Below are 27474 nucleotides of genomic sequence, written 5' to 3' on the forward strand. Positions count from 1 at the left end.
TTGTTAAGGTAATGATCCTTTGTCAGTTTTGCTCGTACAAGTGACTCAAAGTCTTCTGGAGAGAAATGTTGAGAGCACAGATTAGGTCCTTTTAGAAGTTGTTTGGCTCCAGCTCTCTTCCACTGCGCTCTTCTTTTTTTTTTTCATGTGTCAAATTATCCAGATTCGTGTGGGAAGATATCCAGGTCCAGACAGTGTGGCATTATCTAAAATTACACCAGTCAAACACAATATGACAAACAGCAACTCGGGTAAAGTTAGCCTTCCTGTGTTCACTCGGTAGACTCCAGTACAGAATGGACCTAATGACATCATCAACCCAACAGGTGAAAACATGGCGACGTCCATGGGTGGAAAATATAACAAAAGTTATAATTTTTTTAAATAATTATGATTGTTGGCGTATCAAAAACAGTAATTTTTTAGTTAATAGGAAAATTACAACATATTTAGGCCAATATGTTAAACTAATCTTGTATCACTTTAATGCTGAAGCATTTCAAAAGTCGTTCAGTTTTAATTGACACCATCAATAAAAAATGTGCAGATAATAAAAATTTTGCAAAATATTAGACACAGAGCTATCTCCAGAGTCATCATCAGTGTATTACTGAGCGTCATCTGCACACACAACTCCCTCTTTGTCAGCCTCGCTATCAAATTCTCAATATCCTCAGTGTTCTGGGTATGAGCGGTGACACTGACTCACAGCCCAAAAGACTTTGGGAAGCACAGAATGCTACTGTGTTGATATGACAGGACTGTGTTGAGTCTTTCTTTCCCCCCCATACAGGCTCTGGTGTTTCCCAACCAACTCTACGAGCTTGTTTTCGAGGAGGAGCTTTCCACAACTAGCATCTCTGTCCGCCTTTATGGAGCAGCGCTGCTCAGTAAGTTTCAAAATGTCCAAATTCACAAGAAAGACAGAAAATACATCCAATTTCCCATCATGCCCGGTGACTCTGAAGGCTTTCTCATTGTTGGCACAGTGTGTCACAGTTGGGTAGTAACAAGTTACCTTTACTTGAGTAACTTTTTTGGGGGGGGAAAAATTACTGTACTGTACTTTTTACTTTTACTTAAGTAATTTTATTATGATGCATCGCTAATTTTACTGGAGTAAAATTTCTGGGTTCTCTACTTCACTGCACTGCAAAAACACAAAATCTTACCAGGTACTTTTGGTCTAGTTTCTAGTGCAAACATCTTGGTAAACTTGAAATTAGACAAACTAACATGCAAGTAACTTTTCAGCAAGAGGTTTGTTTTAAGTACATGTTTATTATTGATTAAAATTACTAGTTCCATTGGCAGATAAATTAACTTGTAACATGGGAAAATGTCCTGTTATAAGTAAAATAACAAGGAATTGTTTACTTAAAACAAGCTGCTAAAAGGTTACTTGTAAGTTAGTTTTATTTCAAGTTTACTAAGATATTTGCACTAGAATCTAGACCAAAAGTACCTGATAAGATTTTGTTTTTATAGTGTGTGAGTAAGTTCACTGAATGAAAAACAAGCTTGTTTTAACAAACAAAATCAGGTTTTATTAGTTTCATAAGATTTATATAGAAAGAAATTCATTTGGAAAAAAATTTTTCTTTTGCCTAATTACTTTTTTTTATATGAACTATTTTCATTTTGAGCTTTTAAAATGCCAAAAATTCCAGTTAATTTTACATTTTGGTTCATCTTATGATTTAATTCTTAAATATTAAATAATTGATCATTTGATCAGTTAGTCAGTACTTGAGTGGACTTTTTACCAAATACTTCTTTACTCTTGAGTAATTTCTTAAATGACTACTTTATACTACTTGAGTAAAAATAAGCTAAAGTAGTGCTACTCTTACTTGAGTACAGTTTTTAGGTACAGTGCCCACCTCTGCAGGGTTTTAACATTTATTTGTGCAAATGCTATAAATACTCATTGCTCAACTGCATGTGAATTTTTTGCGATAATGCCTTCTAATGCATTCATTAGAACTGGCACACACTCCTCATTCAGACGTGACATAAAGAGCTCTCTCTGTGCTGGAAAAGTCTCTCTTTCAGGCCCCAAGCAGATGCTGCTTTAATCTGATACAGTTCAGTTCTCCAGGAAGGAAGACGGCTTCAGGCAGTGGAGGAGAGAAATTCTCAAGAAAACTAACAGCTAATGCTCCAGTCGCCTCTTGTTTCGGTCGCTTCAGATGTCAAGTTTAAATCCGGGGGGAATTTGGTGGGAAATGGCAGGACTGCTGAGGCGCAGACACAAGGAAATGCACTTTGTTTCATTTTTCGCTTTACTCTAAACCAGAGGTGTCAAATTAAGATCATGAATGTTCTTAATGAGCCGGATGTGCCAGGATGTATTGATAAAACCCATTAATAAACTCTTAAAATATCAAAAAAATAGCTGTGTGCATTTTATAAATGCTATTTGCTATTTGAGGAAGCAGTGTTGGAAAAGTGAAAAATAACTGACTCCTACAGAGAGTTGGCGAAACTTCAACCCAACGCTTTTCTCAATTTTTGTGGAAAATTATCAATAAACTTAAATTGTGCATTAGCATAAAAACTTGATTTTATGTGAATTTCCACAATCACGGTCTGGAGACTAGAGGGCCACACAAACAGGCTAGAGCGGGCCAGATTTGGCCCCCGGACCGTGAGTTAGACACGTGTGATCTAAACTCTAAACGCCCCCTAGTGGTGCGCAAGATGCTGCAACTGTTTATCAGAATCACAGCAAAATTTTAAAAATAGCTATTCTCAAAGAAACAGAACAACTGGGACGATAAGAATTAATTAATAAATAATAATGATGATTTAATTAATAAATGATACATAAAGTAATAATAAAATGAAATTGATAAATATTTATTTGTTGTAACATGAGCTGAAAGTGTGACGCATAAGCCTGGCTTACCAAAATATTGTGGTTAAAAATGGTAATGTCAACTTGATAAAAAACTGTTAAATTAATTAAATACAATAGATAAATAGAGTTAGTAGAAATTGGACAGCAAAGCAATCAAAGTCTATTTTACTTTTCTTGTGCTTTTAAATCACAAATAGCTCTAAAATGTTATTAATGCAGACAACACTTGGTAATAAAGAACAACTTGTTTTTTTATTTATTTCCAATGTGTTTGACATCATTGGAAAGATTAAAAACTTCGCTTTCATAATCTGAAATAACTCAAAATGCCCCGAGTCACATTTACCAAACGGCATGAATGAACAAAGAAAACGATACGCGAGTAAAAATATTTCAATTTCAGGTTGTATTTATTAGGATGTCGTGTTACTGCGGGGGAGTTTCATGTTAGGCGGTCCGTGAGGTTTTGTTAAATACCTTAAAGTGGCCTGAAAAGGTCTGAGAAAAGCTGCTCTAAACCCAATAAATTCGAGGTTTATTTTTTTATTCTGCTGTTCTGTGCCGGGCGTTGACAGGCGACAGACACTGATTATAAATAAATTATGCTGTGCCGGCTTCGCCCTGCTCTTAGACTGTATTTTAGAGACGAGCAGCAATCATTTTAACGGCCCTAATTTGAGACCAGTCCGTCAGTCAGGCGATTAAATGGCTCCATGAAGAAGAACTGGCAGCGATTAAAGGCCAGGGAGGGAGAAAAGAAAGAGGAGGATTTAGCTCACAAACTTCTCACCTCTGCACAGCAGTCTGAGCATTTTCCAGAATTTCATCACTTTAATAACTTTGTCCCACTTCTGCTCCAAACCCAACATGAGACATGCACTGTAGTCTAACTTTAACATTTCTGGATTAAAAATAAGCGATGAGCCGGTGAGAATCTTAGGTAGTTTAAAAATCTCTGACCTGACAATACCAGTTTTAGCTAATTTAATTTTCTCTTTCAGAAGTAAAATAGAACATTTTTCTGCTCTTCCAGGCATTTAAAGCTGCACAGTATAGTCTTCATCACTGTATCTGCGTGTGCAGCATTTGGAAGGATATTATATTTAATTGCAAGTCAATAAAATATCTGGATTTCCATGGATTTCAATTCTCTCTCTCCATATGTGTTACCAGTGGCTGAAATGCTAACACACAGAGCGATGGGGAGCGATGGAGAAGAACCACAAACAAACAACTAATTATCTCACTGGTTGTAATATTCTCAGATAGTTGTAAATTTTTTCATCATGTACCTTTAGAGCAATCTCTGCCAAAATTGTTTCATCATTTTAAAATGGACGTTGTTATGGTTAGCACTCATAGAGCTACAAGAACGACTATTTCTTTGTCTATTTTGTAAAGCGCTTGTGTCAAACCCGAGGCCCGGGGCCAGATCTGGACCGCTACAGTTTTTTATGTGGCCCTCTGGACTCCAAGTTGCATCAGTAAGTTCCTCCAGTTTTTCACAAATCACAAGGATAAATTAAATATTCAGGTTCAGTTTAAAATTATTATAAAAATTAATAATAAAATAGCCTTTACAGTCGCTTCCACTGTTCGCTGTATTTACAGATGCAAGTCTTGCTATGGAGTGTTTTCTAACATCTGCTAATTAGATTTGGGACTTAACTTTGACTAGGCCATTCCAACATGTGATTATGCTTTGGTTTAAGCCATCCATAGAAGCTGTCAGTGTATTTAGGGTTGTTATCCCTATAGCTCACATGTGTCAAACTTGAGGCTCAGGGGCCAAATCTGGCCCTCTAGTAGATTTCTATGTGGCCCTCTACACTAAAAAATACATCAGTAAGTTCCCTCCAGTTTTTCACAAATCCGCAAAATTCACACAAAATCATCAGATTCCCACATTTTTTCTGATTTTAATGACATTTTTCACTCAAAATTGGCCTAAAACTTTGGGTTTAATTGACTGCTGCCTCAGCCTTATTTCATGTCAAATTATAGTCTGACCGATACGATTAATAAAAAGTCACATTTAACATCACACATTAGAGCAAATGTCATAAAAATTCCTTTCAAATATTTCTAAATTAGCACCACAAACTCTGTGATTTTGATTACAAAATTCTGGATGGACTGATCAGTGTGAAAAGATGTTCAATATTTTATTTTAAGAAACACTTATTGAATGCTGAAAAAATGTGTTGATATTTTAACAATTTAATTAGTTTTTAATCAATACATCGTGGCACACCGGCCCTTTAAGAAGATTCAGATTTTGATTTGACCAAAAATGAAGATGAGTTTGACCCGCTGTCCTAACTGTACGCCCTATAGGACAGTGTGGGAAAATGCAATAATAAGGGTTTTATTGGAGTATTTTGATCTCATGAGGACAATGTCACTCATTTTGAAGTCTTTATCAAACTCATGTTGAAGAAACACTGGGTTGGACAATTTCCTCAATGCCAAAAACAAAACAACATTGCATTCAAATAATCTAGTTTGTTTATGAGTGAGGAAATAACTGCAAGGTTAAATTTACTCATATCAACATTCAGAGCAATACCTTTAAATGAAAAACAGGAAGTGATGCAGGATGTGGTCTCTGACACAAACGGTGTAGATTATGATTTCCAATAAATATTGTTTTTACCTCTTCACTTCATTTCCTGACTAAAACTTAAACAGCCAGTAACATCTTCCAAACTGAAGAGTGTTTTCACACCATGACAATTACATTTACTCTGTAACGTTTACTTAAAGTAACCTATATATATACTTTTAGGAATATTTTTACTACACTGCACTTTCTACTTATTGCTGCTCTTGCTAGTGTAAAATTTCTGGATTCTTCAGCTTCACTGAATGAAAAACAAACATGTTTTAACCAAAAATCCATGAGACACAGTCACACACCTGCAGTTTTTGTTCATTTCATAAATAAACTGATTTGAAAAAAATATATATTTCACCTGATTTTGTTTTTTATTTATATGAATTATTTTAATTTTCATTCTAAAATATCAACATAGCTTTTATATTTTTGCTCTGTCTCATTGTGCAATTTTTAAATATCAAGTTATTGATAATTTGATCAGTTACTCAGTACTTGAGTAAACTCATTACCAAATACTTATTTACTCTTACTTGAGTAATTTCTTGGAGGAATACCTTTTACTTTTACTTGATTAAAAATATGTTCAAGTAGTGCTACTTTTACTCGAGTACAATTTTTGAGTATTCTGCCCAGCTCTGAATTTAGGTGATCTTAGAAATTGTGCCAGACAATCTCAGTTTTGCTACATCAGGGGTGACTGTAACTTTAAAAGTAAAAATAATAAAAACCTGTCCTGTCCTCGAAGAATCGGGTCAATCCTCCTTGATCTTTATTCATCTGCAGATGCTGGCAGGATGTTATTTGTCAGATGTATTTCCTTGTGCCAAGATTGTTAATCCTACCAACTGCTTTGATGCTCAGCTGAAAAGTTACAATTTCCGCTAAAATGCAAATGAATATGCAGCTTCCTGATGTCCCTTTTCACCAATGTGTTTTAAGATTAAGCTAGCATTTGTTGCAGAGAAAAAAAAAGGTCTTAATAAACCCAAAAATGGATCGTAGAGATGATAAACTGATTTGGAAAAAATTTTCTTTTGCCTTTTATTTTTTATTATGTGAATTATTGACATTTTAGTTTTGAAAATATCAAAATGACCACATAACTTTATATTCTAGTACGCCTGATGATGTCATTTCTAAATACTGAATGATTGATAATTTGATCGGTTACTCAGTACTTTTTGTCAAATACTTTTTTACTCCAACTTTAGTCATTTCTTTACTTATATTACTTTTTAGTTTTATTTGGGTAAAAATATGTTGAAATAGAGCTACATTTACTTGAGTGCTATTTTTTTGGATCTGAATTTAGGTGATCTTAGAAATCATAAACATAACCAATGCCTGGTTACAGTTTTGGTAAGCTGAAACTATAAGCGCGTCACGGCGAGGCGATATGAGCATAAATCATCGCTGAGCTCCATAAGGCCGGCTAGAGCCGGGCTTCATTATGATAAATGTCAGCAGAGCTTCAGGGAGCAGCAGAGAGGGAGGGGGGCAAGTACGAGGTGCAGCAGTAGGGGTGAAGGATGGAGGCTCATCTGCCACACAGATGGATCCTGGCAGGGAGAGGATGCAGTCCATCAGCCCTCCCACCTCGCTGCCCACCCCTTCTTCTTCTTCTTCTTCCTCCAATGGACCCTTTGCAGCGTGACGTCACACACGCGAGATCCCTGCTGGAGGGCAAAAAGCTGCTGGCTGATGATGACTGCCATTGGTTTTAGCTGTTAATTTGTAAATATAACACGCTAAATCTTAAATGTACGCCTGCTGTGTAAAAGAAAAAGGGAGTCGGTGCTTTGCTACTAATTGTCAACACTATGACAACTAGATAACAAGGTTACAAAGAATAAAAACCGAAGAAGACGGAAGTGGTTCAATTATTCTTGCTCGACTTTGGACAACCGTAACATGTAGATGTGAGGCGGTGTGTTTCAGTTCAGATACTAAATTAAAAAACTCTGACGTATCATGAGTAGATGCTACGTCAGAGTTTAAATTAGCAGTGTTAGCTAAGCTAATAGCAGTGGTAGCTAATCTACCACAGAGATCACTTATTAATAATCGCAAAATAAACATTAAGCCTAAAAACATGAAACTGTAACAGACTGAATGTTCTGCTCTTTGTGTGGGAAATGTTGGACTGTTTGTTTTTTGTTTTTTTTTGTGTGTTGAATCGTGAAACACGTAGTGGCATTTGTCTGTTGCTATGGCAACGAGTCTGCTCGTAGGGTGGCGAGAAAAAAAATGGTATTACGTTGTTGTTGTTTACCGGTTTTTCTGCTTCCCCCCCTTTGCTGTGTCTCACTGCGATGAGTTAATGATGCCTACATGAACTGAACGAAACATCTACAGGTTTCGTTCAGTTAACGGATCGGAAAAGAATCGTCTTTTTGCTCTCCCACAGTTGTGCGCATGCACGAAACGTCCGGATGTAAACAATAACAGGCAGTGGGTTCGTAGCCTCGTAGCCTCGCCAGTTGCAGCGGAGGAAAGCGGACCTGAGTAATACGATATACCATTTTATGACACGGGCTTTTAGAAAGCTCAGATGTAATGACATGATGAACTGTCATCCTGCTTCAGCTGAAGCGTTTTTCCATTTATTAGTGATAAATGGAAGTCAGCGCTCCCCGGAGCTTTTCTCTTTGCTCCAGTTTTATTCCCACGCCTCTAAACCCTTAACCTATGAATTCTCTTTGATCGTTTCTTTTTCCAGGCCTCGCCCTCATTATGTGGAACGGTCTCTACACAGCAGAAAAGGTCATCATCCAGTGGACTCTGCTCAGTGAAGCCTGCTACTTTGCCGTCCAGTTTCTAGGTAATTAACAGGTCTTAAGTTACCATGTGCTGTTCAAATGCCCTCTAATTTTACTTTGATGAACATCGGATGAGTTCAGACCTCAGTGGGAGGGAGTTTCATCATTTATGGACACGTGGACAGTGCCCTCTTGTGGTACGTTTGGAGAATCACAGCTTTGAATCAGATTCAATGTAAGGTTTCAACATTTATTCACACCTCCATTAACTTTTCCACATTTTTTTCTCATTATAGCTGAACTTTGATGGTTTTTTTATTTTATTAGAATTTTATCTGATAAACTTGACAGTTACACACTATTTTCTGTTGATTTAAGGTAGATTTTCACAAGCTTTTATAAATGGTTTAATTTGTATTCTGCTCCTATTACTAATAATACAATCTCAGAATATTTCCTGTTTACAAAAAACAACTCTCAAGCAAAACAACAAGAAAGTAAATTTGAAGGACAGTTCCTGGTGTAAATGTTGCCAGACATTTACACTAGGATGTAAAAATGTCAGGTATCAGATAGTAAACCAAAATCAAGATGTTAAGAATATGCTGGAAGCATCACACAGAAACCGACCAATAAATCAAAGTTTTTGTTTCCCATAATCATGTCTGCATATTTCAGCAACAAGGCAGTTCAAAGTTTTTACATCATAAAAATAAACACAAACACAAAGTTGTAAATCACACGGTGAATAATTGTCAAATGACATAACACATTCAATGTTGATGTTTCATTTATAATGTTTCAAAAGCAATTCTAGACTTAAAGGAACTCAGTGTTTCGGCTGTTTTAAGGTTTTCAGGAAGTTTGCCCCAGATTTGTGGAGCATAGAAGCTGAATGCTGCTTCTCCACCTTCGGTTCTGGTTCTGAGGATGCAGAGCAGAACAAGAAGACCCACCTTTGCCAACTGAGCAACTTTCTTGCTATATTTAGCAACATGTCAGATAAAAAAAAATCAGAATCGGCAGGTCAGGCTTTTTAAAGATCGTTGATTGGCCAGAAAACTGCAGTTGGTGCATTAATCCATATAAAAGTTGTATTCTACATTTTAAGTGTTTTCTGAAAATGAGATTTTATTCTCAGCCAACTTAAATAAAAATAAATAAGAGAATTTATGTTCAGGAAATGGTTTTTGTTTTGCTGACGTGGCTTTGTGTTTTCAGTGACGTGCGTCACCCTGATGGAGATCGGCATCCTGCCCAACGCCGCCATGCTGCTGCTCCTCAGTCGAGTTCTCTTCTTCGTGGTCACCGTCGCGTACTACTACCACCTGGGCCGCAAGCCCAAGAAGATCTGAGCCGACTGCGGCGCTTCAGGGAGGGGTGTTTCAGCACAAATCACAGCTGGGGATCAGGGGGTCTAATTGCTTTGTAAGTAAAAGGCCTCATACCCCCTTTCAGTGGGACCTGGCCTACGACAAACCCCACCAAAGTGATATTCAACAGACGTGCAGAGCGTCACATCGCCATCGATACAACAGGAACAAGAAGCCTCAGCGCGACACTGACCGGCTGGGCTTCACACACATTCCTCCTCTGCATAGTTTTGCGTGCTGGACGCTGCATCTGTGTGAAACTTTAAAGTGTACAGGACAGACGGCTACGTACCACCTGTCGGTGTTTCTCTACAGCTATACCATGTCCAGGTGAAGTGTTAAGTGTTTTTCCTTTCATCTACTGTTTCCTTTATCACGCTCAAGGGTTTGTGCTATTTGTTGTTTTGTGATATTTTATATGTGAAAACGCGAACTGCCTCCCTCTGAATTTGCTAGAAAAATAATTAGCCGTCTGCTTCAGATGAGATCAATGCTGGATTACTGACACAAAGAAAACTGATGGGTTGAGTATCCAGAAACTCTCTGTTCACCCGTTCAATCAAGACTGGTAATCATTTTACCGTTTAGTCTAAAAATTGGTGTCTTAGTTTTGAAATCTCTTATTTGTCAGGCTTTAAGCTGAGAGTTTTTAAAGCACAACTGACTGTCATGTTATGTGAACCTGTGAGGTGAATCGTCCCAGAGAAACCATACAGTTGTCTCTGCTGCCTGTGCACTATTAGGAGGAACTTTAACCTGACTGAAAATCAAACCCTTCATGTGTAATTAGCCGGTCAAATCAAGCATGTCATGTGCGTGATCAACACATAATAACCTGTTATAATCTCTTAGTTATGTAGCATAGCTTGTTTTTTAATGCCCTGCACCATATCCAAAGTCTTGCCTTAAAACAACTTTAAAGAACAGTCATCAGATCTATGACTTGTAAATATGTAAATAACTATTTAATATTAAGTGGTGTTCTTGTGAACCAAACAGGGAACTTGTTCAGTATTAGTCAATGATTATTAAAGGTTAAACCTTCTCTTAATGTGTCTTATTTTTGTACCTATTTAAATCATATTTGTTCAGTCATTTGCCACCCTGGTAAAGATCTGTAGGAAAGCTTTTTAATTAAAAGCACATTTTCAATTGTGAGGAAAAGTTCATAATGCACTAACACACGACAAAGAAAACAATAACTATAAATACATGTACAGAAATTAATAATAAACACAGTAAATAAAATTGCAAAGTCCGTCAAAAATATACGAAAAAAATTAAAGTACATAACATCAAGTTCTAAAAAATCCATAAACTAGCGGAGACATTTTTTTCCACACAATAAAAACATCTTCATAGATATTTTTAATGAACAATGGAGCCCAAACTGTTAATATTACTAAAACTATCTTTGGCATCTTTTATTATAGCCCTGAGCAGCTTTTATATATTCCTTAGATATTTTTGATGAATTATCTTTGATAAGAGACGTATTATCTATCATTACCATTGATGGATATTATAGATTATCAGACTTGAAGTTAAAACTCTGGCTGCTCTAAAACATTAATATTACATCTAGTCAGAACGCTGGTCAGCAGAATACAGATTTTAAATCTTTATATATATATATATATATATATATATACCTTAAAATAATAATCTGTATCTGAAATAAATGGTTGTTATAAACTTTAGTGAGCTTTAGAAAGTTTTTTATTTTTATTCTTGAACCTCGCCTAATATCCACTCTACTCAGCATTTTCTGCCCGTCCAGCCTCTTTGGTCACAGTTTTTTATTTTTGGGCTTTTTTACTTTTTATTGTAGAACCAGCTGACTCTAATGGTTTTCTTTTCTGTTCTGGTGTGACATATGGCTAAAAGAAATGGGCACATTATATTTACACCCAAAGCAAACAGGAAATCATAAATAAGCAAACGCTGAAAAACTGACATGAGAAAGAAAATGCTCTATTTTTGTAGGAATTATCACTTTATTTAAGAAACAAATATTTGAAGCTAAACCTTTTTACATGTCTTTACCATGGATCCAAAACATGCAGAGGATGTTATAAATTTCATCACCAAACTAATTTGTCACAACTTTATTAGCCGTCCCATCAGATTTATTGATGCAGTAACCAAAAAATATTCTCAGCACATTAAAACTTGCTTACCTAAGCAGATAGTTATATATATATTTATAAATTTTTCTATCTGGAATGCTTTACTGAGAGTTACAACTGCTTATTTGACATTAAAAAAACTGCCTTTTTCATCAGTTTGAAACTTGAAAATCAAAATGGATTCAGACTATAAGCGAGCCGAGTTTCTTCAGTGGTGGTCCATCAGGTTTCCAGTGGCCACATTAAGTCCTGCGCCAGAAGGGAGAGGTTCTGCGGTCAGAGGGTGTTTTTTTTTTTTTGTTTTGGGTCCGCAGCTGCAGATTCAGCACTGAAGGGAAATGTGCGCCGTCCTCCCCCATGTTTCAGCTCAGATGGGGGAAACTGAAACACGGGTGAGGTATCCTGCACCCCTAAAAAGCCGTAATTATGCTTTTTATTTTTTTATTTTTGCATGGTTTAATTAGAAGCAGCTCTCCCGAGTAACATTGTGTTCCCCAACCTTTCGCTGCACTGCTTTGCGCTGACTAGCATAATTATGGAGTACGAAAAAAAGTGTCGTTCCGTTTCCATCAGTGCTGCAGGCCTCAAACGATCAGCCTGGTGAAATGTTCAAAGGTCTGCAAGGCAGGTCTATTTTTGGAGAGAACAGCAATTTTGCCGAGGAGGGCAGAGGAGAGGAGGCAGAGCAACTCTTTCATCATCCCTGATGTCGTAAATTAGAGATATGAAACTGGAAACTAGTCTTCAAGTCTGAAAACAGTGCAAAAATGTTTCATTCACAATGTTACGGACGGCGTATGTTTAACTGTTTTAAATTGTAGCAAAGTGTTTTCATGTATATATGTGGGATATTGTACATGATAAATTAATTGTGATTGGATTCTGATTATTAGTTTGAAATAAAAAGAACACTTGTTTATTATTGGAACAACTGAAAATGAAGTCATTTTGTTTGTTTTGTCAGATACATAAAAGCAGCCAAGTGTCCAAACTTTTTGTCACTTGGCCCAAAATTGTCAAGTGAAAAGTATGTGTGGCTCAGGAACATAAAAACACTAAAATCAGGCAAATAAAGTGTTTCTTTTTTTATTTCTTGGATTGCATTGCAAAACCACAAAATATTACCAAGTACTTTTTGGTCTAGTCTCTTGTGCAAATATCTTAAGTCAGGTTTACTAAGATACTTGCACTTAGCAAACTTGACTAAGTGTACAAAACTTGCGTACCAAGTTTTGTACACTTGCGTACAAAACTACGCAAGTGTAGATCTAAAATTAAAAAAAAATATTTTGCACATTTGCTGCATTAAATGGAAGGCATCTACTTTTCAAATTAAACACAATTACTAAGTATAAGAACAGGATTTGGGTCAGTTTCTTTCCAAAAACCTGCTAATACTTAGCAAAGATGAATAAATTAGATAAAAGCAGATTTGAGTGTGGTAATGTCTGATTTTCAGTAAAACCGGCATGGTTCAACTTACAATAAAAGCTTGTTTATAAAAAGACAAATACTTTGTTCAAAAGTTAATATTTTCCAATGTTGCCAAATCCTGTGACATCACTGCTCATATATAGGCAGTGATGGCACTGATGTGATGCCATATAGGACATCACTGATGTCATCACCTCGGTAATTTGACATGTTGATCAAATTATCGACTTTGCAAAGGAAAGCAGTGACTGTTTGCAACTACGTCACTTAATTATTCAAGGCGCCATGACGGAGGTCGGAGGTGAGGGACGGGAGTCTTGAACAGAGCGTAACTGAAATTGTTTTCCCAAGTTGTTTGTGTCCGTTTATTCATGGCTTCTACTTGTTAGCATCGAGCTAATTTGTCTGTGAACGTAACAAACCTGGTTGGGGCTCATACCTCACAAACCAACTTCTTCAGCTAGCTTAGAAACCGACCCGAACCTCCTCCCTCTTGACGTGTTGATCAAATGACCGACTTTGCCTGAATTTATACCACATGATTTAAATCACTATATCATAAGCAGCGTTTCCCCTTAAACCGGAGCAGCCTTAAAAAAGTACAGAAGACGAGATGCTAACCAGTTTTTTCCATACATGCTAGGCTACATGACGTGCGGCATTGTCTCCATGGTTACCCATGGTTAGAGGCCTACCTTCTCCATAATGCAGTATGTAATATATTTCTAATATACTTGTAAAGTATAAGAACGTTAATCATCTTACCTTGTAAAACTGTTAGCTGAAAATTCGCCGTTAGGCCTGACAGGTCATGACTGGCAGCTGCCGCCATATCTTCCCTCATTAAAAGTTATAAAACGACAAGTTTGGTTTCTATCCTTGTCTGTTTCTGCAGCCGACCGCGCAGCAACCTGTGATCATTTTGACTGAGAAATCAACTGAATAGAAGCGACATTAGGCTGCAGATGTATGTTTTTAGACTAGCTTTAAAGGAGCGCATTGGTTGTTTTTGACGTCCGAGTGGGCAGAGTGATAGAGAGCGTGACGTCACGTGCAAAAGTACTTGTACCAGCTCATCAGCGGAAATGACGCATTAACATGTCTCAACAGGCTGTTTTGTAATCGCACTTTTGGTTGTTATCTTCTGAAACAAGTTCAAACTCATCTACCCAAATATGACCTTTTGTAAAACCTGCCCAAACCGTCTGCTTTCCACTTCCACACACACATCGCTTGAAAAACGGCACTATGTGGCTGAGAGATCAGTGTGTGTAGTCTGGGTTGTTTACATCCTAAAAAAAGCTCCTGTGTGTGTGTGTGTGCGTGGGTGTGTGTGTGTGTGTTCGCATTCTCAAACTTTCCACCAAGTGAACTGGGTTCTGGTTGATTTTGTGGTGTTTTCAGGTGGCAGCCTGTTGGAGTAGCTCTGTTATGTTTTGTTTGTAGACTTTAAAAAAAAATATGTTTATATTTTTTTTTGTTTTGTGCGTTGCATTTTTGTACAATTACTCCTTGTGGTTTCAGACGCAGTGAAGCTGAAAAGATATTTGCTTATTCTTTTTTACTTTTGGACAGTGGTTATAGTGTGTAACCGTGGCAACAAGATATTGTTTTTTTTTTTACAAATGGGAGCAACTGATTACCTAAATTATTCAGTGAATAGCTGAACAAGAGGAGTTGAAAAGGAGGAATCTCTTAAAACACTCATAATGTGCAGCAGCAGTCTTCAGTCAGAGGTATCTTTGGATTTGTTGCGAGACTGACTGCTCCTGGAGATATTTCCTGCCCCAGCTTCACCATCCACATCTTTGAAAGTACTTGGATGATATACATAAACATTTTGATTTTTACATTACTAAGGAACCTATCTGTGTCCAAATGTCATAGGGAAACAAATGAGTTAGTGTTTGAATTTATATCTTTTAAAGACAAATGTTTTTTTCTGTTAAATCCTAAATATCTAGACAATAAATAAATATTTACATTTGAAATTCATTTCAAATAGCTCATGCTTGAAAACAGAAAACACCAGATGCTTTTATTCCTTCAATATTTTTCCAAATAGATACTGGATACTATTTTTTAAATTAATTTAATTATAAGACAATGACATATACAACAATATATATTTCTGTGTTTATGTTCTGTATTAAATGAGAAGACTCGCTCTCTGATGACGTATGTGACACGTAGGGGTGGATGGGAATATGTTATGTCTGCCGCCGCATGGTGGGGGTGTGAACACGTCCGTTCACGCACACAAACACACCCCCACTCACGCCCACTCACCCCACAGAAAAAGAGGCAGACAAACACCCAGTTTTCTTTCTCACGGACTTTTTGCGTCCCACATTCAGCAGGAGCGCGGATCCACTGAGGACGTCTGCAGACCAACTCTCACAGTAAGTCCCGTTCATCTTTGTTCAACTAACGCCCAGCTAAAAAAAACTTTGACTATGACACTTTGGAAAGTTGGTCCGGATCGGTCCGAAGCGACCCGGACTCTCTGAGTTTTGTCCTTAAAAGAAAATAGAGTTTCGCTAAAACTGACCTAGAAATTAATTGAATAAAACTTGAACCATCGTTAAGATTTTCCGAGTAGACTTTAAACTAATCTTTGTGGTTTGACGGTATGAAAATATTCGGTTTTTCTGAGAGACCTGTCTCACTGGAACAGTCGCATCTGTTTAAAAGTAGAGCAAAATCTGCCTTTCACTACACATTATTAAATCTATAATAGCTAGCATCACCAAGTATCCTACACAAAGTTTGGTATTTAGCATTTGTGAAGTTTATCATGTTATTACGGGATAAACGTGTGACTTCGGTTGAGTTTCACTGCTTGAATACTGAAAATAAACAGCAGCCAGTTGTCAGATGACTGCGTGAGTTTGGGACTTTTTGCTCAAGCTGGTTGCTAAATGTTGTGGGCAGTGGCGTAACTCTGAAATCTGGGGGCTGTGGGTGCCCTGTCCTGGTGCCTGTTAGGGAAATTTGTTTTTCTTTATTCCAAGTTTGGCCACACGCAGTACAGAGATACTAGTTAAAAATAAACAACAACAAAAGTTTATGGTGTTTTTTCAGCAAAATAGGAAAAGAAAAATATTGAATATAATCAAGTTACTATTACTCAAATAAATTTTTTTTACACATTCCACCTGCAGCTGACAAAAATAAAATTAAACAGACTCTAAACTCTAAATAAGGACTAGGCTAAATAAGCTAGTCTTGGCTAATATTGGTACCATTTGCTCATTTGTGCATTTGTTAAAAGAAACACATCCATTATAGTTCTACAAAGCGTAACATATTCATTTATTTATAATATTAGTTAAAATAATACTTGCTATAAAGTGATCTAGTTTAACAATATAATGAATAATAATTGTCAAAATTTAGTTTGAAGATTTTAATTCTATAGAAAATGTATTGGACTCACTGGACAGTAGTGCGCCCTCTGGTGGACACATCATGGACAAGAGAAGACTTTTTTTTATAATCTCATCTTTTATTAAATTAACTAGTTATTATCACACTGTACAAGATTATATCCCATGTGTTCAAGGGAAACACAAAGTTATTTCTCCATCTTTCCACACGTTTAATACAACCGGCACAGAAAATAGCAAACTACATTCACACTCTTTTTATCGGTATTTTTTGTTATTCTCTTTAAATCATACATTATTTTTGTTTTATTACAATGAGATAGAAAAAATAGTTAATAAAAAAACTTCATCCTGGAAGTATTTCTTTTAGCACATGTGCAAATGAGCTTACAGCTTGTGGAGTAACAGCGCTAGCAGCTAGCTTAATCGCTTAAGATGCCAACGCCTGCCTTCATCGGAGTGGAGTTAGTTTAGGTTTTACCATTCAGATATTTTAAAACAACCATCACTTTCTTTCTTGTATGCAAAGAAAAGGTGTTGGAGCATTTTTCCTTATTATGAAGAGCGTTATTATGCTCTTCATAATAAGGTTAGCAGTTTTAAAAGCATAATTTGTGAAAACTTGTATAGTCTACTGGTAAGTATCCTGTTTATAGCTACTAATTTAAAAGAAATATAAAGATATATCATTTATTTCAATGGAATTTCATGAAGAAAACCACAGTAAACATTGTTACATGTTCAAAACAAAGCAACTGTTGAAAGCAGGTTTTCCAGCCACATGTTAATTTGCAAACCTGGTCCTTGGTTGGACGTTTTTTTAAAAGCCAGCGAAATTAAAAAGAAAGTTTCCTGTCAAAACACACACATACACTGAATTACTGCAACTATTATCAAGAAATACATAACGCATATTGGAAAAACACAATTCTCCCCAACAAAGTAGGCATATCCCTAAAAATGGACAAACACAGCCACTCATAAGAATATGTGTAAATTCTGGTTGTAAAGGAATAAATAATGGTTTTCTGGACCCACCAGTGAAATATTCCCAACACTATACCTCCATGTAACCAGTTTGAACCATTTAAATATGGATGCTTGCTTTAATGTTAGCACCATATTCTGATCCAACCGTTTGAATATTTCAGCCGAAATGAATTGTTTTCAGGTTTGATGAGTGAATTCGCTTCAGTTTCTTCTGTTTACCTGGCAGAAGTGGTGCCTGCTAACTGCTAACGCTTTACGTAGCGTTTGTTGTTTTTTTTGTTGTATTTTTTTGAGCTGTTGCTGTTTTGTTTTTGTTTTTTACTTTTGTCCCGATTACATCGATGTGGCGTTTCGTCCGTTCAGCTGCTGCTCGTTGCATTATTAAGTTTCTCTCTATGTTTGATCATTATCTGCATTCATAGTCGTTTCTGAAATACTCCGACTAGCACATCTTGTGTAGTACTCACAGTTGGGTAGTAACTGGTTACATTTACTCAATTACTTTCACTTGAGTAATTTTATTATGAGGTAGTTTTTACTCTTACTTGAGTAAAATTTCTGGATTTTCTACCCACTGAATGAAAATCAAATATATTTTATCCAAAAATTCACCAGGCACAGACACTCACCTGCAGTTTTTGATAAAGTTTTATAAGTTTTTTTTATTGAAAGAAACTGATTTGGAAAAATGTCATTTTTTCTGATTTTGTTATTCTTTTTGTTACTGTTATTTTCATCCTTAAAATACCAAAATTTCTTTAATTTCGGTATTAAATATTAAATTATTGATAATTTGATCAGTTACTCAGTAGTTGAGTAGACTTTTTACCAAATACTTTTTAAAATCTTGAGTAATTTCTTGGATGGCTGCTTCTCACTTTTACTTGAGTAAAAATATTTTGAAGTATTAATACTCTTACTTGAGTACTGCAAGTGTAATACCACAACAGAAAAAGCACAAGCAAAACTTTAACTACCTAAATGCATTACCCCTTTTCTAGAAATTATCTCTGAGATTTGAGCTTTTTATGTTTATTGACCTCCATAATTACTTTAAAACTCTGAAGAACCAAAATAAATAAGTTGATATACAGTCATTTGTTTGCTGGTTTAAAACTGTATAAAATGGAAGGAAGAAGCAAATAAATGACACTGAAAAAGACAAATTGACTAAATTTAATTCTAAATATGGACATAACAACAAAATATCACTTTGATTAATTTAGTACACATGTAGAAATTTGCTGAATAAATTTGTGATATATTAAACCGCAGGTGTCAAACTCAAGGCACGTGAGCCAAATCTGGCCCACCATAGTTTTTTATGTGGCCCTCTAGACTCTAAACATTAAGTGCTTAAATATTATGTTTTCAATCAAATCAGTGCAGTTTTTATCTGTTTACTGCCCAAATTGTAACAATCAATTCCTCCAGTTTCTTCAGAATTATTGTGGAAATTTACACAAAATCAATAAATTGCGCTGATAATTGGGATTTTATTGCAGATTTTTCTCAAATATTGTCAAAAACGTTTTCTTGTACTAAACAGCTGCCTCAGCTTTAATTGATTTCAGATTATAGTCCATGATCTATACAGTGAGTGATTAAAAGTTGCATTTACCAAATTAGTACCACAAACACTTTGATTTTTATTGTAAAAAATCACAAAAAGAATCACAACATCCTGGAGGGACTGAAAAGACGTTCAATAATATTATTTGATTTTAGGAATTCATTGATATTTGATATTTTATCAATACATTCTGTCACAACCGGCCCTTTAAGAGCATCCATGGTCTTGATTTGGCCCAAAACGAAAATGAGTTTTACACCGCTGAATTAAACAGAAAATTAGTTTACAAGATTTAGAATTGAGTGGTGAAACTGCAAAACTTTAAATGGTTTTTAAGCTCAGCTTATAAGTGCCAGACATACAATAATATTATAAGTAGCTGCTGTTGTTCAATCTGTAATCTCAGCCATTTAAGCCATTAATAATTTAACATTTCTAACTCCATCCCATAATAAAATATCTTTCTTTCTTTTTATTGCTTTCAGACGTTCAGTCAACGGCTCCCTGACCTCCACATGGTCGTTTTCTGTCACTCGTCGCTGCTGCAGTTGGAAAGGCTTTTTCAAATAAACAATCGACACATTTCAGAGAAGGGAGGCGCCTCATACACACAGATTAGAAAGCAGTGTTTTAATTTAGGCTTTGGCTGATCCTCCTCACATTTAACAACGCTGCCAGCTAATGATAGGCCGGCTTTCCAAACTGGGACGACAGAGTCAGCAAAAGTCTGCGAATTGTTCAGTTCTTACAAGATGTTTAAAGTGTTTTGTTAGACTGGAGAACATGAATGGTAGTTTTTTGTTTTTAAACTGAAGGAGTGAAAGCAGCACTCCTTATATGTAGCTTCCTGTTACCTCACCACTCGCATGAGCAATATTCTGCTGTAGGTTTTAGTTGTTGACACAGATGCTTAATAATTTCCACAGAAAGAGGGAAGTCACCTGGGGGGGTTTCACAGGTTTCTGTCGCAGCGTCGTCATAGCGATGCTATACAGGAAAGCCCCCTCCTTACCTCCTAAAACTTATCCCAAAACTTTCAGAGACGTGAAGATGCTTCATCACAGCTCATGTTTTATAGTATTACACTGTAAAACATTTGATTTAAGTTGAAAATGAAAGTCCACCTGCTGCCTTGAAAATGCAATTTAAGTCAACAAGAAAATTGTTTTGGTTTTAACTCTGAAATTAAAGTTCATGAAGTTGATTTAACAACAAGAGACAAGTTGTCTAAACATTGTTTTTTAACTTCATTTCTGATCTGATAATGAATTTTATTAAACATCCCAATGAATTCAGCTCAGAAACATTTAGTGTGAACAGGACATTATCCTCAAGCTTTGCTAACTGAGAATTGCATTAAAATGAACATTTGCCTTAATAAAACACAAGAGTCAGATCAATGTAACGCACTTCCATCTCAGGAGACAAAAACATGCCGCTAAGCATTCTGGGAAATAGTTCCCACTCCTGTCTTTCTCTTCTTTCAGTTTTTTAAGTGCTAACCTAAAATCTCTAGTTTATTCAACTCTTGGAGGTTTGACTAAATTAATAAAAAGTTAACACAACTTACTGCTGTAAGTTTATCTTTCACAAACTCACATTTAGGTTCAAAATCTAAAACTGGATAAATTTATTTGACTTAAAGAGTAGAAAGATAGTAGACACAACTAAATGCAGCTCAAATGTTTTACAGTGCACATTAAATTCAATGCACAGCAAAAGCTGCGGCTCCTTTGTGTAGAAGACTAAACAACATTATTACAGATGTTTAGGTGGGAGTAAAAGCTTCAGCAGCACCAGAATAACACCTTCAGCTTTTATTTTGTTGCATGCTATCAATGTCAGTATGAAACAGTGAAGAGACGTTGCATCTGTTGTAGTATTTAACTTCCTTCCTTGCCGGATATCACAGACTGTTTTTAGGTTCAGAACCTGCTATTTTTCTGTTTCAGCTACACGTGTCAAACTCGAGGCCCGGGGCCAAATCTGGCTCGCTGTAGCTTTTTATGTGGCCCTCTAGACTCCAAATTACATCAGTAAGTCCGTCCAGTTTTTCACAACTTCACAAAATTCACACAAAAGCAACAAATCTCCACATTTTTTCTGATTTTACTTACATTTTTTCCTCATAATTGGCCAAAAAACTTTGGGTTTAAGTGACTGCTGCCTCAGCCTTACTTGATGTCAAGTTATATTCTGTGATCGATACGGTGATTAATAAAAAGCCACATTTATCATCAGTAGATTATTAGCGCAAATAGTGTAAAACTTCCTTCCAACTATTTCTACATTAGCACCACAAAATCAGTGAGTTTTATTGCAAAACAAAAATTCCTGGATGGAAAAGATGTTCAATAATAATTTACTCTAAGAAACACTTATTGAATGCTAAAACAAACAGCTAGTTTATTGATATTTTGTCAGTTTAATGAGTTTTATCGATACATTCACATTTTTGATTTGGCCCAAAATAAAAATGAGTTTGGCACAGCTGAGCTAAGAAGTTGTTCTGTTATTATTTCCCAAACTGTTTCTCGGCAATAACATTTTAAAGCGAACCACAGCGCGGATCTTATGTTGCAGAGGGAAAATCCATGTCAGTAAGGTCAGAGAGCCGGAAAGTTCTGGTAACTGGTCCAGATTTTTTTTCCACTCTGAGTAATTTTGGTGCTGCATGCAGCATAAAAAGATAAACTTCCCCACAGTCTTTTATTTTCAGCTGCTTTGTACCGTATTTGTTGTTCACATTATAACAAGACTGGTGTTTTCACTTCTGCTTTCAGTTTCTAGTCAGATGATTTTTACTTCATTTTAAAGGAAAGCACTGCATCATTGAGACAAAAATTAGATTTTTGTAATGAATTTGTAATTGTTGTAGAATAATGTTATAAAATGCATTAGAAACACCTTTTTTATGTTTTAATGAATAAAATAAAGATTTCATAAACTTCTAACTCTTAGACTTAAACTTTCTTTATTGATTGTTGAATTATGAAGTCAACAGGTGCTCAAATGCTGTTGAACTGTAAAAGAAGAAGGAAAACAGAGGCTGTGATGTTGAATTAAAATATAGAAGAGTTACCGCCCTCTAAATACATGGTGCAGGCTAAATTTTCTGAGGAGAGTGTACAGATGGGTAGAAATGATGGTGAATAAAAGGAAATAATCACATTTAGAGTAAAAACATATGCTGCTATGGTTCTTTGATGCAAGATTTTTGGCAGGAATGTAACGCCATACAGAGAACCGACATGCAAAATCTTTAATTTCTGTCAGCTTCACAGGGCAACTCAAAACCTACTTCACTTCTTTCTTCAAAATAAGAGTCATCCATACAGTAGATGCCGAAGCTAAAAAATATATGTTAGCTTTAGCGTTGCTAGCAGCTAATATGTAGCCTAACAGGATTCTCACATCTACATCTTGTATGTCCAAAAATGCTGCCACACAAACACTTCTTCATTGGTTTTTGTAATCGAGGGTTTTTAGTCAGCCCAATCACAAGAAGATTGGTCAATAATGTCGACACTAACGAGGCAACTCAACTACTTCCTTCCTCCCTTCAAATTAATATGGATATAAAATGCCGTGTTTTACTGCTCACCTGTAGTGTTGATGAGCGAATAAATGAAAATACCCACAATGAAAGCTATGTACTCTCAGTCAAAAAATACGCTGCTATAATGGCTTGATACAAGGTTTTTGGCAGGAATGTAACACCATACAGAGAACCATACATGAAAATCTTTGTTCATTTCTGTCAGCTTAACAAGGGCAACTCTAAAACCACTTCCTTTCTTATTTCAAAATAAGATACAACAGATCCAACAGGGTTTGGGTGAAGCTATGAAATAGATGCTAACTTTAGCATTGTTAGCAGCTAACATGTAGCCTCACAGGATTCTGCCTCATTGGTTTTTTTTTTTTATATAACTAAGGGTTTTTAGTCAGCCTGATCATAAGCAGATTAGGTCAACAATGTCAACATAATAATGCAAGAATTCCCTTCAAAATAAGAGTCTCAAACATGGATACAAAATGCTAATTTTAGCTAAAGATTAGCCAGTTGCAGTCATTTTCAAAGAGCCTTAAATCATAAACAATTTAACAGTGGCAGAAGGTTCTTTAAAACTTTTCTATCCAAACTTTAGTCACCATTGTGACAAAAAGTCTTTATTTGTCAACAAAGCAGGATCTTAAGCTCAGAATATTCACATTCATATCCAGGATTCACAACAGTAGCAGAGACTGGAAGACGAAGCCGCATGCTGAATGAGACGGCGCTTTATGAGGCTTTATTTCAGAGAGATCTCCTTACACAAAATCAGTGGCGACTATAAAACAGCCGCAGTGAGCAAATCTGCAAGTCGAAGCAAACGTTTGCTCTTGTTTGAGATGTGGGAAACAGCTTTATTTTTAAACTCACTTTACTGTTTGGCTTCTTCTTGTAACTTAGGATAAAAATGGAAACTCTAAAAAAAGTCTGTTGAACTGATTCCAGAGTGTCGCCACCTTAAGCCTACTTGCAACCATTGTGGTGATCATTTAATTTCCTGAACGGCAGGAAAATGCAGTAGAGATGTTGCTTAAAGCTGTAGTGATGCTGTAGAGCTCGGTCACCAGACGGTATCATAACTAAACCTTTTTTAATCTGCATTGCTGCTCAACATCGAGACAACAATCTCCTTTGAGGATTATCTGCTTTGCTGCTGAGTGCTTCGGCGTTTGGACTCGTTTCAGTTTTGTAAACAGGAAGCTAGCTCTCTTGGTATTTTCTGGCCAATAGGTTAATGTTGTGGATGGAGAGTTTCAGTGGTTTTAATGCAGCTGTGTTGGAAAATATGTGAACATGGAGTCAGTCACACATTTGACATTTTATCAAATTAGGGTCAAAATTACAGTAATTCTTATAGGACTTTTTACGTTTGAAGGCAATTTTGACTTCATAATCCATTATATTTAGTGGTTTTTGTTTTAATATATTACTTTGTTCTTTTTGGTTGTCATGTCTTACTTTGGATATTTAAAAATATCTTCTCATTGGTAAACTTTATTAATGTATTAGTGGAAAATCGTTTATTGCAACAATTACTGGAGCGGGTTCCATTCACAGGAAACAGAATGAAGGCTGAACGTGTATACGGGCATTTATTTATTTTTACAAATAGAAATGTAAAACGTGTGGCTTACATTTGTGCTCCCCTGTTCCAGAGAGAGATTTTCTCCCATAATTTCACTGCATTCAGACCCATTCTCTGTCCCTGTGGAGGAAAAATCATCCCCACAGCATGATGCTGCCACCACTGTGCTTGCCATTTGGAGGTTGTGTATTCAGATTGATGCATTTCCAAACACACATAGTGGAAAATGTGTAATTTTGGTATTTTTTAACACGTTTTCTGTGTCCTGCTGTGGCTTTCTTCTATCTTGGGATGATGAATCAGCAGAGATGCTCAACTCTGAGGATGTTTCATGGTGACGCCATTCTTTAAATCTCAGCATGACTTCATCTTTGAACTGCTTTCTTCTGGTCCTTAATGGTTCTGTTTGTTTACTGACGTTCTCTAACAGACCTTTATAGGACAGCTGGATTTATGCAGACTGATTCTGTTTCTAATTTTGTGTCTCTGACGGCAGGAATAATTGGATGTCACTGTTTTGAAAGTTGTGTATTTTTATGCCTTACATTTTGTAAACCAACAAAATTATAAAAAGTTGAAGGGGTGTGAGTATTTTTGCGTGGCAGTGTGATGATGCAAAGCTACCAAATGGCTGTGCAGACATCTGAAAAAATTAAACTAAAAACCTGATGCTGGGCATTTTTGTTTTCTTGTGAAAATCAATTCTTCAGTGACAGAGCGCTGCGTCCGAAATGCACAAAGGAGCGTTATCACAGATCCTTCCTCCCATTAGTTCCACGACTTTGTCATCATCACTGCTCACAAATCATTCAGTGTTTTCACTGCTGCACAGTTTCTAATTTCAAATAACAGCCGTGTTGCTTTTCACCTCTTGTAAATACATTTCAGTAACGAGGCAGCTCAAAGTTCTTTACATCATAAAAGCACAAAAATACAAAGTCATAGAAAACACAGTCAACAACGTTACTTATAACCAGGTGGGTTTTTAATCTAGATTTAAAGGTACTCAGTGTTTCAGCTGTTTTACCGTTTTCTGGAAGTTTGCTCCAGATTTGTGTAGCATAGAAGCCAAATGGTGCTTCTCTATGTTTGGGTCTGGTTCTGGTTCTGGTTCTGAATGTAGAGCAGAACCAGAACCAGAAGACCTGAGAGGTTCTGGGAGGTTGCTATGACAACAGTAGCAGATCTTTAATGTGTTGTGGTGCTGAGCCGTTCAGTGATTTATAAACTAACAACAGAATTTTAAAGTCTATCCTCTGAGCTACAGGGATCCAGTGGAAGGACTTTAGGACTGGGTGATGTGCTCTAACGTCCTGGTTTTAGTCAGAACTCCAGCAGCAGCGTTCTGAATCTGATTGATTTTTTTTAGGCAGACCTGTGAAGACACTGTTGCAGTAATCAATGTGACTGAAAGATAAACTCATGGATGAGTTTCTCTAGACCTCGCTGGGACATTAGTCCTCTAATCCTGAAATGTTCTTCAGGTGATAGAAGGCCGACTTTGTAACCGTCTTTATGTGGCTCTGAAGGTTCAGGTCAGAGTTCAGTCTGATCCCTGGTTTCCAGCTGTAATAACTGAAGCTGTGTGTTGACTCTACATCGTTCCTCTTTCGGTCTAAAAATAACATCTTCAGTTTCGTTCCTGTTCAGCTGGAGAAAGTTTTGGCACATCCACACATTTATCAGTTCTCAGCATCTGTTCAGTGATTGGACGGATTATGAATCACCTGGTGACATAACGTAGAACTGACTATCAATTATTGTACAGTCTTATAATTTTTTGTGTAAATTTCCTCTTACTGTACAGTCACTTATTCTCATTTTTATATATATTTTTTTACACTTACTTTGTTTTGCTGCTGTTAGGCCTGCATTTTGCCACTGTGGTGCATCTGTCTGTGGTTTAATCGATAACGAGAATAATTTGATGCCATTTGACAAACTTGAGTAGGAAGATGCCACCACTGTCAGATCAAAACCTCACACCTGTAAAAAAAAAAAAAAAACAGTAAGTGAAAACAAACATCCTTCTTCTAAACGTGAATCCATCCTGTTTGGTCAGAGTCACATGGTGTTTTTGATACTTTTACAGATAATATTAACCTCTAGGAAGCTTCTGTTGAATCCTTTTATCAAAGTATTTTGAATTTTTGTTGATATCGACGCATTTATTGAGTTTGAAATGGTGTACTTTGCTCTTTAAAAGGCACTTAATCAAACAGACAGAGTCTAAACTAGAGCTTTTGAGTAGAAGTGGAGGGAGAGACGGAAGCAGCTTGTAATCTGATCTGCAGGGAGGGAGTCGTCTTTTTGGGATATTTTCAGACTCCTCAAATAACCACAATGGACGGGTGTATTTTTGCTCCTTCCAGTGCAGAATAACATCTTGTAGTGGGTATATTTTCTTTGGATTTAGTGAAGTTCAGGCTGAATGTTGGTGGCTTGGTGAGTTTTATGAAATTGTACTCTGGCTGACTTGGTTTTATTGACACTTTCAGATATGATAGAAATACCAAAGTTTAAGTCAGGATCAGATTTACATCCACATGATGGTTTCTGTTTATATGTCTTCTATGACACCAGATAAAGTCATTGAATGCTGCGGCCGTTTAAAAATTGCCCGTCAAACACTGTTTGCAACCAGGACTGTTGTTGCTAGCAAACACAGTGGCGAATCTGTTTCCCCATTTTCATGCAGACTGAAACCAAATGGCCTACCAGACCCAACACTTCAGAGAAACTTTGCTTCCTTTTCGTGTGAAATTTGCTGCTTCAATGGTAAACAAGGTCATTTTTAACCTTCTGAGGTCAGTGGTTTGCTGCTAAGTGTGAATGAGAGGAGGGTTAGCGCTTTCAGAAGCTGTTGTGAATGAATTCAGAGTCTTAAAAAGTCTATTTGACCATTTTCCAGGCCAAGATATGGGAAAAAAATACAACAGAGCATGGAAAAGTGTTTTATTTTCCAGGTTTATAACAAATCACGCCTTGATTTTTAACATTTTATCCAACATTTTGAGGTTTTGACTGACTGAATGCACACATTATTCACTAATTATTGCTGCTACTTTTTGCATTTTAACTCAAATGAGGTTGAGTTCAGACCTCCAGTCTTTAAAGTGAGTGAAATAAATGGTTAATTTTATTTGACCATTAATAAAACTTTAATAAAGAATAATAAATCTTCATGAAGTTTTATTATTATT

General features: G+C 36.3%; 2 protein-coding genes across 2 annotated transcripts in view; both read left to right on the top strand.

Moving 5' to 3' along the window:
• tp53i11b (tumor protein p53 inducible protein 11b) overlaps positions 1-12672 on the top strand; it is a 53177-nt gene extending 40505 nt beyond the window's left edge. The window contains exons 5-7 of the mRNA XM_032585108.1: positions 794-890; positions 8203-8304; positions 9464-12672. Coding sequence (XP_032440999.1) covers positions 794-890; positions 8203-8304; positions 9464-9597 — 333 coding nt within the window. The 3' untranslated portion in view covers positions 9598-12672. The remainder of the gene's footprint in view (positions 1-793; positions 891-8202; positions 8305-9463) is intronic.
• A 2780-nt stretch (positions 12673-15452) lies between these two features.
• The window catches only part of cd82b (CD82 molecule b), a 35430-nt gene continuing 23408 nt past the window's right edge, over positions 15453-27474 (top strand). The window contains 1 exon segment of the mRNA XM_032587830.1: positions 15453-15578. The gene's annotated coding sequence lies outside the window, so the exon portion shown is untranslated.

The sequence above is a fragment of the Xiphophorus hellerii genome, chromosome 2, assembly GCF_003331165.1.
Source record: "Xiphophorus hellerii strain 12219 chromosome 2, Xiphophorus_hellerii-4.1, whole genome shotgun sequence".
NCBI classification, from domain to species: Eukaryota; Metazoa; Chordata; class Actinopteri; order Cyprinodontiformes; family Poeciliidae; genus Xiphophorus; species Xiphophorus hellerii.